Below are 13,674 nucleotides of genomic sequence, written 5' to 3'. Positions count from 1 at the left end.
AAAACACAACAAAACAAACAAACTGGTAGTCGAATGACGTTCATTATTAGGCATGCTTGAAAATTTGTTCCTTTCTCTTGGAGCGCATTCTTCTGCACAGACCACCCGAAAAGTGCACTCCACGCTTTGAGTCCGCGATTTGGGCCGACTCGCTGCTTTAAAGCATCTCATTGTAGCTCTGTCGAGCAAGGCACATTCATTTTAATATCGCTCAAAACAATGTATGCAGTTGGTCTAGAACAAATGGTAGACTGTGGTGCCCATTATACGAAGTATATTTTGAAAAACTGCGCTTACCGAAGCGCTGCCAGCAGCAGGAACCCATGTGGAAACGTTGGCTGAGTACCTACGATGTTTGCTATAAACACTGGCGTGCTATTAATCTGGTCAACAAACACGCGCGCATAACACGACTGCTTGTGCAACGTCCACCTTAAGGAGGAATAAATAAATAGTGATAGGAAAAAAGCACATACAATTATTTTTGTCTGTGATAAGCTGGAACATAAAAAGTGACCAATAAAACTATTTTTAGTCAACTCTAACTCGCATAACTATTACTTAAAATATGTTTTAAAACCTTAAATAAACGCAGAGAAAGACAGGAGTGAGAAGAGTGTTTGCATCAGACTTCACTCACAACTGAGGTTCGGCATCTAAGCGTGCTAACAAAATTTCTGTACCATCCTGCTCCAACGCCCGTGATTCCAGCTTGCGACAAATCAGTCACTGCCCACATTTTCGTCAAGACATGCTTTGTCGTTATAGAATAAGAGCTGCAGGCTTTGAAATGTGAGTGAGATCTGGTGCTGCACTTGCAAGGCAGGGAAAATTTTAAGAACGACAGCAGACATACTCCCTTCACAAGCCCATAAGCAGAGTCTTTTAAACCTTTTCCCGGTCACGAAACTTTACCGTCACGCTATACGTGTGCGCTGCCGCGCTGTGGCGCCACTCTTCAAGAGAGGGCCTCTGCTTAAAGGGAACGTGCTACGGCGGCCTGTGCATGCTGCAAATTTGAATGCCATCTTTGGTGCCGTGATTGTTTCCCGCGATAAGAGCTGAGTTCTGAACTAATTAGGGCTGTGCGATTGAAGTGGAATTTTTGAGTGACGACGCCCTGCGAGCACCACGCGCGAGGGACGGCCCTTGCAACTGCAGGAAAACAATGAATAAAGTTTTTTTTTTTTTTCGAACAAAACTATTGAAAGCTGGTCATAGAGTGTGCTGTCTCTCAGCTTCAACACGAAGTACGTGTCTAGATGCACGAAGTTCTTTGACACAGTTGACATATGAATGATTCCGTGAATAAAGGCGACATAGAATTTAAAACAGGTGAAGAGACTGCTAAAAACAAAACGCAGACTGCAACAGCGTTGTTTCTGTTCTTGTTTTACAGGTATTTTTTTTTTATCTTGCGCTGTCTTGAAACTCGCCCAGTAACCACTTCAAGGAGACACTGCATCAGGGTTGCCGTTAGATAGGTTTGAAAAGGGAGCGGAAAATCAAGCTGAAAGTAGGCAAAGTAGCCATGAATGCCTTTTATTTTTAGCGCCATATGTGTAGAGAAAGAAGAAAAAGTAGCGTTGTAAGTGTTGTTATTATTATGCGAGAGGAGATGGGAGCATTTCGAATGTGCGTTCAGGCGCCCCGATTATACGCACAAAACTTGCGCGCTGCTTGCTCGTTCGTTCCATGTGTTTCGAATCGTCTTATGCGGCAAGTGAAACTCGGACGTGACCTGCGGTAGGTCGAATGCAGCAGATTCACGCCGTGTGTCTCTTTTGAAGGAGCGCTTGCCTTTAGGTCGATATTATTATTCGCTTACTTTCTAAGGGGGATCGACTCAGCTTCCAAAGCATGCTCAAATATTAAAATTTCAGCTGCAACTGCTACGAGTAAAATTTTCTTATACTCTAAATGAAAAACGTTCACAGAAAGAGAGAGCTAGCGAGCGAGAAAAAAACAGGCACAACTGAAACGGCCACTTAGAACGGATGCCCTATCAAAAGATTTCAGCCCATTCAACACTGCGGCTCCGATAGCAGCCGACGCTGACTGAGGCGGGAGCTGCGTGAACAGTAAAAGCTGTTGTAGAACTCTGCTCTCAGGATATGGAACTTAAAATATATATATATATATATATATATATATATATATATATATATATATATATATATATATATATATATATATATATATATATATATAATGAGATATAACAGACAAAAATGCCAAGGAAAGTATAGGGGAAGTTATTAGGCCAATTATAATGTAAATGTGAAGAAAGAAAAGTGGGTGAAAAGATAACTTGCCATGAGCAGGATCCGAACCTGCGACCTTCGAATAACGCGTTCGATGCTCCACCACTAAGCTACCACGACAGCTATCCCCCCAGCCACTTTATTGGGTATATATGTGAAGTTAAACGTCAGATCCTGCCACCGGCAAGTAATCTTTTTACCCACTTTTCTTTCTTCACATTTACATTAAAATTGGCCTAATAACTTCCCCTATACTTTCCTTGGCATTATTGTCTTTTAGATCTCATTAATCCTGTGTCTAAACAGGAAAAAAAAGCCTTTAAGTAGACAATTGTTTCCCTTATATATATATATATATATATATATATATATATATATATATATATATATATATATATATATATATATATATATATATATATATATATATATGTGTGTGTGTGTGTGTGTGTGTGTGTGTGTGTGTGTGTGTGTGTGTGTGTGTGTGTGTGTGTGTGTGTGTGTGTGTGTGTCGAAGCAGATATGCGTGATGATATGAATATGTGCTTGTAGTAATTCAGATATATAAATCAGATTGAAATATTACTCATTGTATTTCATTTTTTTAGCTTATGAAGGAAAAGTTGTAAAGTGTTTTAAAATCGAAGCCATATACAATTTAACTTAATGTCTTTGAAAATACCAGGGCCTTACGGCTACTGGCTTCCGTTTACGCAATTCCTGCACATGAGTGCTGTTCAATGTGGTGCAAAATGCTATGTTAGGCATCACGATTACTGGCTGCTGATTCAACGCAGATGGTAGACCCCTCAATAATTGTAACTCTATTGCGTAGCGTTGATTCTTTCTTTACGGGGGCGCACAATACTCACAAATGTAACAAGGGCACCTGGGTGATTGTTACTTACCAAGCCAACCAGTATGAAGAGTACTATGAAGACTTGTCCCAGTGTTGTCTGACAGTATACGTCACCATAACCTACAGTGGACATTGTTACGATAAGGTAGTATACGCACTCCCAGTACGTCAACTTGCGAGCATTGGCGAAGTCCAGAGGGTCGCCAGAATTCTCCAACTAGAAAACAAGTGGTCAGGCGTTACTAAACAGAGCAAGGAAATAATGTGTAGTTGCAGGTATCCAGTGTAAAGGATAATATAAAACAGCATACGTCACGAGCATGTTACCATTTTTAAACCAACAACCGATCAAGACTGTCTCCCTAACCCTTTAATTACAAGGTTTCTCGACATAGAATGATGCAGAAACGTCATTCTGCTGTGCTTAACCTCGAGATTACGCCATGCAGCATTAAATGTCAAGCCATGCTGATGGTTGCGTTGTACTTAGCACGGGCTCAAAAGTGCCGGAAGTGCCTGCTCTATTGGCCAAAATCATGCCAAGTATTAAGTGCAGCTAAGTGTAGAAAAAGTTACAACGCGACGGAAATACTTTTCTGTCAACATGCATGATGAACGCAAACTGCAGTGTAACATAATCAACGTCCAGGTGAACAAAATCATTGTATAAGTCACAACAATAACGTTAAGTCAGCTTATACTCGAAAACAAGTGGGAACCTTTGCGAAAGGCTTTATACCGTGCAAAACAACAAATTGTTTCTCAAAAGAGGTCTCGAAACATTTAAAAATTCTTCCGTCATCCAATTGTCCTTTCAGGTGAATAGCTCAAGTTATATGCTACTGCAGAAATCTGAGCGTAACTGCTTTAATTCGTGTACAAAATAGCTAAAAAATATCACACGCATGTTTTTTTTTTTTGATAACCTTTTTTTGCCATGGTGAAATTATTTAAAATTAGTTTGGTAACACATTACAACGTAATACCTTTTCATGTCATCATCATCATTACCATCAACATGATGACATCATCATAATTAGCCTGACTACGCCCGCATCAGGGCAAAGGCCTCTCCCATGTTGCGCCAAGTGGGTATTACGGGATAAAACCTAAATACACTCTGTACAGTGGGGGACGGCGGATTTGTTTTGACCACTTGGGGTTTTCTAACGTGCAGCTAATTCTGAAAAAAAAGCCGGTGTTCTTGACCGGGAATCAAACTCGCGTCGTGGTGCCCGCGTGGTTGTCGGGAATAGGGGCGTTCGATGTGAATTCAGGAAAAAACGGTGTTCCTGTTCCAGTTGCTGAGTATGAGCATAAGGCAATCTAGTAACAGGCGACAAACAACCTCGGGTGCAGGAACACGTTGAAGGTGACGCATGCTTAGTCTGAACAACAACAAAACAAGAAACGTTATTTATTTAATAAATAATTCAAAGACGGGAAGATTGCACGAATCAGTTGTGGAAGCCGAACATTAGTTTTTTACTCAAGGTGGGAGTAACGTCTGAATAATGTTTGTGTGTGTGTGTTGTGGAGGTGCTGACACTTCTTGTAAAGTTGTTTGCGTAGCGTGGCGCACGTGTCTCGCACAGAAGACGTATTTTAAGGTCACAACTATTGAGTGGTAGGTGGCGATGTGTTCGCGAGCGTTGATCACCGCTATCATCAACATGGTTGTTAGATCGGCAGCGCCGGAGGTGACACCTGGCGGCACATCGTCCCCCTCACACGACCCTGGGGGGGGGGGGGGAGGAACTGCCGGGACAGACGTAGGATGATGATGGGTTGATGAGTTAAGTGTGCCTCTGGGACAAAACGCTTCGGCGCCGCGTCTCCTTCCTATCTGACAACGGCACCACGGGCCGACTGCGGTGGGCCCACGTGGTGAGTCGGGCGTTAGCGACACCGCCTTGTTTGTCATGTTGTTAAATATTGTGTAAGTATGTCTTAGCGTGTTGATCACGATTGATGTTATAATTATTCGGCTGACGATATCGTCGTTCAAAAGTAGTTAAATAAATATCTGTTGTTTGGTTCGTTCCGACCGCCTCTGCTGTGTCCACTCCAAGAGCGTGGTGCTCTCGCTCGACATTTTGAGTGAGAGCACTCTGTGAACAAGTTTTACGGGCAGTTTACTTTTAGTAAGCGTAGGATGCTGCGCGTGGTGGATTATGACGTGGAAGTTAGTCGTTTTTTTTTTAAATCTTGATGGGATGTATTTAGCCAAATTATCTGCCATTTCATTTCTTTTGCTATCACATTGAATTGACACCTACTGGAATACACGAGACGCTTTATCCCTGTAGCTTTCGAATTAGAAGAGCGTATCGTGCACGTACATCTATTTGTCCTGCGATGACATTTCCAATGTTGTTCTTGTTTGGAAACAGCAATTCAAACAATACATGCCGAAAGGATTATGACTACAACAGCATTTTAAGGGTCTACATGCAACCAGTTATAACCTTGAGGCCGGCCTAGTGTGCCACAAGGAATTTCCAGCATTGGTCGGTAATGATCGAGCGGCAACGAATGGCTTATAGACAACCTATTTGAAGTAGCTATCCGCTAGCGCGATCACGGACTTTGGTCGCACAACAGGATTTTGAGGAGAGAGGGCCAGAAAGACTTCCGTGCATTTGATTCTCAACAACAAAGCAGCTAATCCGGTCACGGTGCTACACATGTAAGTCTACTCCGTGAACGAGGTGAAGGGAACAAGGCGCTGTGCCGGTGAGTGGTGTTACTTACCAAATGGATAATTCCCGCGGCAGTCAGCCAGACGCTGATGACGATGGAGACGAGCTGGGCGAGTCGGATAGAGCTGCTTGTCTTGAGGACGTTCAGGTACTGCAAGATGTCTGGTACAGACATCATTCGCAGAGCTCGCAGAAAACGGAGGCCTGTAACGGCAGAGGTTATCACTCCTGCGATGATCTATTATTGGCATCAAATTTCGCTCCCATCACATTGCTGTGAGGTGAGAACCTCGCTCTTGGCGTCGTTCGGAAGAAAAATTCGCTTTTCCATGCGACAAAACAGTTAGCCGACAGTCAGGCCCGTAGCCACAAAGTTTTTTTTTCGGAGAGGGTGGGGAGGGGAGGCACTTGTTGAAAACCTTTAAACATTCCTATCCGTATTACTTCTTTTCGGTGAAACACACCCCCCCCCCCTTCATCCGAATTTTGGAAAAGCGGGCCCCTAGCCCCCTTACCCCTCCTGGCTACGGGCCGGCAGACAGTACTCCTCGCATCTTCAGCAAGGCTCTAAACTGCTTCATGTCAGAGCACTTAACACGCCAACAGCCACTTTTGGTCATGTACAAAGAGCCTTATAGGATTCCCTACGATGCAACAACAACGCTCTATGTGTGTTTCTATCTAAATGATGTATTAGAACTAAGAATAATCTTGACTACCAAGAATAAATTATGCATGTTTAAAGCCTGAACGAATGTGAAAGTTTTCATTCCTTCTCATTTAAAGGCAGTGAACATGACCGGAAATTGAACGTAACGTCCTACACATTTTGATACTTGAGGCTCGTCTATATAGCGCTTTAAGCGTATGCGCTCCAACTGCTTTGCCTTCCACAACACGCGTACGAAAAAGTACCATGATGGTGCTATTGGCTGCATGTCACTAGCGTACTGCATGCGACACGTTCACTGCATGTGCCGAGGCCTTAGTTGCGTATGCAGTAGCCGATGTCACGACGGCGCGACTGGTTATGCGTTACATTTTATTATTTTGTTAGGTGTTAGGCGTTAAAGCGAATTTCACTTTAGTCCTAGCGGAAATACTTTTTAGTTTCTGGTTTATTACCTCCATAATTACTCCTTGTGTTGCGCACATGTAATCTATTTTTTTTTTGCATTCGGTAGAAGTGTGAAAATCGCCGTTCATAGATTTCACTCTACGGTTGCTTTGGTTCACTTAATTGAAGGCTTTATTTACAAGAAACACTGATGTACATTTATATTTCACGATAACTAATGATAACTTCACGATAACTAATGAAAAAATACTAATGAAGTTCTACTTAATGTTTTTGTGGCACATATACAATGTATCAATGATACCATGTATCTGGAATATTGTTATTTGATCGGCAATGTTTACTGATCTCGCGTGCGTGTAATTTGAGTAATCCAGTTTAATTAATGTAGTTTTGTTATCTGCTGCTGTTATTTCTTTTTAATTTTACAAATAAATAAAGATCAAGGCACCATGTGTACGTAAATCCTTACAGGACGTTTTTCTGTTACTGAAGTTTAGCTTCTCTGCGCATTGACTGTTACCACAAAAAGCCAGCTTTCAGGGTGTTTTCTCCCAAAAAGCACGCATATCTTCCAGACTTTGTAAACTGAGGTTAGCAGATGTAGAAGGCTTCAAATATAAAGAGATAACTTTAAGCTGGTTTCCACGCACAGTATCAGCCTAGAAAATACCTGCGCAGGACGACCTCTCTGGTACACCTATGGTACACATCAATCAATTGTACTATGTGAATGAATTCGACATTTCGCTTCTCACAAATGAACCGTATTAGCCAAAACGCACTCCATGTTTGACGTCGAGCTTCCTGAAATAAGACACTGTCTATCGAACTTCTAGTTTGATAGACAGTGCCTCGCCACCATGCACGTCGGTAGGGGGCTGCAAGAGGTGCACTTGCCCTCTTGCAGTCACACCCGTGCTTGGCCCCCAATCATGCCAAACCATCCGTCACAATTTAACACGGAGTTGCCCCCCCCCCCCCCCCCCGGGAGAGAACCCTGCCGACATTCATGCATGAAATATAACAAACTCAAAGCGTGAAACAGACACTGAGCATGTACACCCGCATTCAAAGGTTTCAAAAAAAAAAAGAAACATTGGGAACCGTTAGTAAGAGATGTACACTATACCCCCATTGAAAAAAATGCACGCACCAAAATGTCCTGAAAACTTAGCAACTAATCGGCAAAGATCTAGAGTTATCGCAATGAATATATTGGCTTCCTTCGGAGGACAGTGCTCAATATGCTGGCGGCAGCTGCCAATCGTTCGCACACTTAAAAAAAACACGCAAAGTTACGACATTGTCCCGCGGTGCGTTTCACGTACGCATAAGAGTCGGCACAGCATATTCGAGCTTACTCAAAAAGCACTTTATGTTTGATAGGCAAAAAGAAAAAGGAAAACATCCTCGCTGCCTTAATGAGAAAAAGAAGAACACGTCTGTAGTCTCGTCTAAAGCAAGCGACAACCAACGTCTGTTAAAACGTAGAACACTTTATAACAACGCGTAGAGCAAAATTACAATAAAAAGAAGTACTTACCAATCCATGTACGGTCTAAGTAGATAGAAACAAAGGACGGCGGAATGGTGAAGTAATCAACAAATGAATATAGCTCCAACATGAACCACAACTTATCGCTGGCCGCAATGAACTGTAAAACGAAAAATAAAAGGAGAGCATTTACGTGCATGTGCGGATTTTTTCCAGTTTTAACAAAAAAAAATCACACACTCGTGTCTTAGTCACATCCATGTAAATGTATATCACCCAAAACCGTAAGCACACACTAAATTACAGCCCTGATTAGTGAGGTGATCAAAGGCTCTAAAGCTCGCATTTTTTGTTCTCTTTAACAAAATGTTCGCTTCAAAAATCACCGAAGGTTGGTAAATTTGTTGTTTTTTCTCTTAATGTACTCTTCGGTCATTGAATGAAATATTATGAACGTTTAATTTATGACTCATTGACCGACCTGTTGAAAACAAATTTTTTTAGTAATTTACAAATAATCTGAATCGTATATTTTTGGCACCTCACTTTTCACACACATCTAATGAGCCTCCTAGGATTAGTTTTATAAATGTAACGTTTCTGGGCCTCTATACGTCGTGTGCAATGCTGGCAACTGTAGGCCGCGCTGACCAACCCGCAGCATGATCAGAATAAATATACTAAAAGTAACTACAGGCGCTGCAGTAATTACACCAATCCACGGCGTGAGGCCGATATTAGTAAGAACAACTTCAACTGCTTAGTCATTGATAAAACTTCTCTCAGCACAAGCCTGCACGCAGATGAGCGCATTTTGGCACTAATCAGAAAACGGTAAGCAATTGTTTGCGGTTGTGTATTTTTCACCTAAGATAGGGATACCATATTTATTACGGTGATCGTTTTAAAACCAGGTGCTTTTAGTGTGACCTGCCAGATGCTTTGATTCTGGGGCGTTACGGGCCAAAGCCACGACAAAATTAAAAGGCAAGCCTTAGTGGCGTCCTCAAAAAAATTACCGAGCGACTAAGTGTAGTGCATGAACATCATTGAATACCGCCTCCGCGTTCACACGGCTGCTGAAACCCGATAGTGAGCCGAAGACCTAAACTCTGCAGTGTGACGCCACAGCTACCATAGAGAGTATACGTACACAATTTTCAAACGTTGCCTGGTACATATAATGAAACAAACTATTTAATTGTATTGCTCGAAGGGATGGGCGTTGCTGACAAAGCAATTTAAATGCATAATCGACTGAGACACACTAAAATTTTTCAGTCATAAGGAAGAGCAGCCCAGCGTACTTTTTTCAAGTTCTGAAACTGGAGCTTTCTTGTGTTTGGTCTCGTAATGTGGTTCACTGAAGCGAAAGTTAATAGCCAGATAGAGTGGAAGGTAGCGGAGAAAGCGGGGCCGCCCGTGCACGAGATGGCAAGGGAACATTCTTCAGGCCAAATTACTCGGTAAGCCTAAATAACTTACATTAAATAGGTCTCAATGGCTGTCACACACTCATGGCGCCACCAAGAGTCGTCAGCGACTGAATGGTAGCTAAGAACAACATTGTAGTTGGACCTTATAGCCAGCGCGTTGGCAAAGTACATAATATTGGAATGAATTCTGAGGCACTCACTGTTATTGTGATATGTGCAGTTAACTGGATGTTCTTATTGCCTCTCCTTGTAAGAAAAGCGCTGATTAACGTGCCGGAGCACAATACTAAGTCAGTTTGTTTCGTAAGTGAACGTCTCCACCGTGAGAAAATTAGTTCCAAGTGAATGCAACTGGTAAATAAAAATATGTTTCGTAAGGTGACAAGATAAATATTTAGTGAAACTTTTGTTAATTATTTGATTATGCATTTCGATTCGTTGCGCGAGTGACGTGTGATTCCCTCAGTAGTACACTTTAACTATGCCGCCTGGCACAGATAACGTCCGAACCTTCTCTCTGATTCTTTACAAAAGACTGATAAAAACACGCCCGACATAGACTGCCCTCGCATGGACCGGAGCGTCACAGAAAGTGATGTCTGTGGAGAGAACAGTTTTTATTGACGCATAGCACGAATGAATAAAGCCTGCAGTGAAAGCTAATTGCTGCAAGACGAGCGAAATCCATAAAGCGAGAGTTGACGACACCAGCGCTAATGCACTCGGCGAAAGCTCATATGTGATGACGCTTTGCAACTTGATCATCGTCCTATCCTTCGATTGTACTATATGACTAGTGTAAGTTATTAAGGTGTGATAGCGTATTTTTTTTTTTTTCAGAAATTGTAACAACTATGCCTACAACAGCACAGAAACAACACACTTTGGCTGGAGTGTTTCTTATTCCGCATGTAATAATAGAAACAATTTTTACCAAATGAGGCTAAAAAAAGACCTTCGTATCACCCGTGCGGATTTTCATGGAACTTACAATGACACTTCTTTGATTCTAAATATGCAGCCACGTTTCTGCCGATCAGTAATGTAGATTAATTCGATGCATGAATTATATCAGTGTCTCGAGTGCGACACACGTGAGGATTTTGGTCATGCGTTAGCGAGGGTAGTGTTTTTGCCACGATTCGTAAGATATTCGTGTTTGATGACCTTTCACATCTATATCATTATTCGTTCTTGTAGCTCTTGTAGCACGTTCATGCACGCGTCAGAGGAGGGCCGGCGCCACCGACTCTGCCAGCGTATCACAATGCACGCGCATACACTATTTACCAGTTCCCCTTTGTTATCATTGACGAATACTTATTTGGGATGACCAGATATCTCTCTTTCAAATTACCACGAGGATGATGTGGATAAAGCTGCTCAGTCACGTATTTTCACGCGTTGCTTTCAGGTGTGCATGAGGCGTCCAGTAAATAGGTCGTGTCGAGAAATGAAATTGTTTTCAAGCTAACTTAGGTCGTGAAACGGCTTTCATTCTTTTTTTTACACTCTTTTGGTATTGTATTCGCGTTGTCTTCATCAGCAGAAACAGCACATGAATCCCAGGCACAAGGCAGGAAACGGTGGCCGTCTCACTGAGTATTATCGAATATTGAACGCGCACCCTGAATTAGGACTTGGCGGACAGATGGCGCCACTGTAGCAACGGTCGCCACGAGGTGAGTTGCACTTCAGACCGACCCTCGCCATATGTGGGCGGTGCTTCAAGCTAAGTAGATATAATCGGGCAGTTTTGTTTGAACCATTAAACGCCTTTTTATACCTTCAGTTTTTTTGTTACCACTAGTTGAACGCTTCTCTGGTTGAACCACGTGCAAGCATGTTACGGGTATATGAATGCGAAACTTGTAAGCCTTTAGCAAAAAAAAAAAAACGAAATTACCAACATATCTTTTGACATACTTCAGCCATCAGTGACGTGAGACAAATAGAATGTTTATACTCACACGTATAAAAAAATAGACCATGAAGAATATATTCAGAGCTAGATCTATTTGCTGCGTTGTGTTCGTCGACCAAGACTGGCATTTCTCAACTCCGTCTCTGAAATAGGAGGGTGGGCACTGTTAAAAAAACTCTTGCGTTCGCCGTTATGGAAACTATCGCTGTTCTAACAATAACCTCTTCTACTGCTTTTTTTAACGTGACAACTGCGTCGCACACAATGCTATCATTCAGCGAAAGCTTGAGTTTGGTTTCCTTATTCACGCTCGTGTATTGATTACGTCCATTGTGTGTCAATAAAGCAGCACATGAAGCTTTCGAAATACAGACAAGAGGCAGTATGACGTTACCTACATGCTTGGCGTTAGTTTTACGCCTATTGAATGATTTTGCGCAACGTGATTTTGTTGTCCTCATATCACCACATGTGACAAACAATCTTAATCTTGTTATTTTTTTGTATAAGCTTCCTTGTCAGAAACATGATGTTCAGCTAACCCAATAAAATGCACGAAGCGTGCCGATGCGTAACAGTAATGACATGGACGAAGACAGTTTCAAACATCTGGCGAATCGAGCGATAATGTAGCAGCAGTCGAATTCTCTCTATGCGCTTGTATGAGAAGTCTTGAAGGGGCGTCTCACGCAAAAGAGACAAGGGAGACAGGGCGAACAATTGAACGGCAGCAGGGTCAAACTTCACGACACATTTTCGCGCAAGATCCAAGCTTCAAGTAGTGTCGAACCAAGGCACTCCACGTCGTTTATGCCACTACAGGCGAGGCCTCTGCCCAGGCCTCACTAAATGATTGAAGCTTCCCTACTTGCACGAAAGGTTGATATTAAAGGCAGTTATTTCGCCACTGTGGAGAAGTGACAACGAAGCGCTGTCATTTTTTTCTTTCTTTGAAACTTGGATCTTTGGAAGGGCATACAATCATTTCAATCCACGATCGACCCCCAACACAACAGATACAATTTCACGAGACTTACGGGATCGGAGAACATGCACATTCATTCGCGCATGCGCACGCAGCGATGAGGACTGCACGCAGAGCAGGCAAGCTTACAGAGCAAGTGCATGCGGCAGCCCAGAAATATTTAAGCAGCGCAAGCTACGAACACACAGCAAGCACTTGAATGATGTGACCAAATGAAAAAAAGGAAAAAAATGAAACTAAGGTTCCAAACTGATAAAATGCGACAAAAGAGACACGGCAATATATTTGCAATAATTTCGCTTACGAAAGTTCCAAAGTATGTTGGTTTTTGTCTACTAGTGTGCAACTTTGAGAAATATCACGGCACAGGTCACGCAATGCCCCCCCCCCCCTCCCCCCCCCCCAAAAACGAAATAGATGAGAATAGCCAGACATATTTTTTTGTTCAAGTCACCTATAACACGTAACAATCTCGCTTGTAAAGTCGCCAGTTTAGTGTGAGAGCTAGAGTGCACAAAACGAAACTGTCGTAATTTTTTGTACAGAGCTCGAACGTACGTATACGTACAGCTCATAGTACGCGCGCACGCCATAATTCACTATGCATTGCATAAATGTGCCCATCAACTGCTGGAGCTTGATTTTCCACACACCCGTACGGACACGACAGTGCCACATGCGGCACACGCAGCAAGCATTTCAAGTAACAGAAGCGGACAGCTTCATACTTAACAAACATCAGGGGACGATATTCAGCGCTGAAGCGTATGAATAAATCTGGCTCATCGGCTAAAGTCTGACAATTCTGAAGGTCTGGCATCCATCGTGCCTTTTTCGGGGCCGACATGAATAGCGCTCTGGGGAGCCGCATCTCCGACGGCAGTGGCGGCACATGGACACAGCCGAGGGTTTCGATGCTGCCCGGGAG

At 42.7% G+C, this 13,674-nt stretch overlaps 1 protein-coding gene across 2 annotated transcripts in view; it reads right to left on the bottom strand.

Annotated features, from left to right (window-relative positions):
* The window catches only part of slo (calcium-activated potassium channel slo), a 196,903-nt gene that overhangs the window by 42,729 nt on the left and 140,500 nt on the right, over positions 1-13,674 (bottom strand). For both annotated transcript variants that reach the window (XM_075878745.1, XM_075878746.1), the window contains exons 3-6: positions 11,808-11,904; positions 8,450-8,561; positions 5,878-6,029; positions 3,173-3,340 (exon numbers count right to left, since the gene is read on the bottom strand). In XM_075878745.1, coding sequence (XP_075734860.1) covers positions 3,173-3,340; positions 5,878-6,029; positions 8,450-8,561; positions 11,808-11,904 — 529 coding nt within the window. The remainder of the gene's footprint in view (positions 1-3,172; positions 3,341-5,877; positions 6,030-8,449; positions 8,562-11,807; positions 11,905-13,674) is intronic.

The sequence above is a fragment of the Rhipicephalus microplus genome, chromosome X (assembly GCF_043290135.1).
Source record: "Rhipicephalus microplus isolate Deutch F79 chromosome X, USDA_Rmic, whole genome shotgun sequence".
Taxonomy (NCBI): Eukaryota; Metazoa; Arthropoda; class Arachnida; order Ixodida; family Ixodidae; genus Rhipicephalus; species Rhipicephalus microplus.
This window is presented reverse-complemented; position numbering and strand designations above follow the sequence as displayed.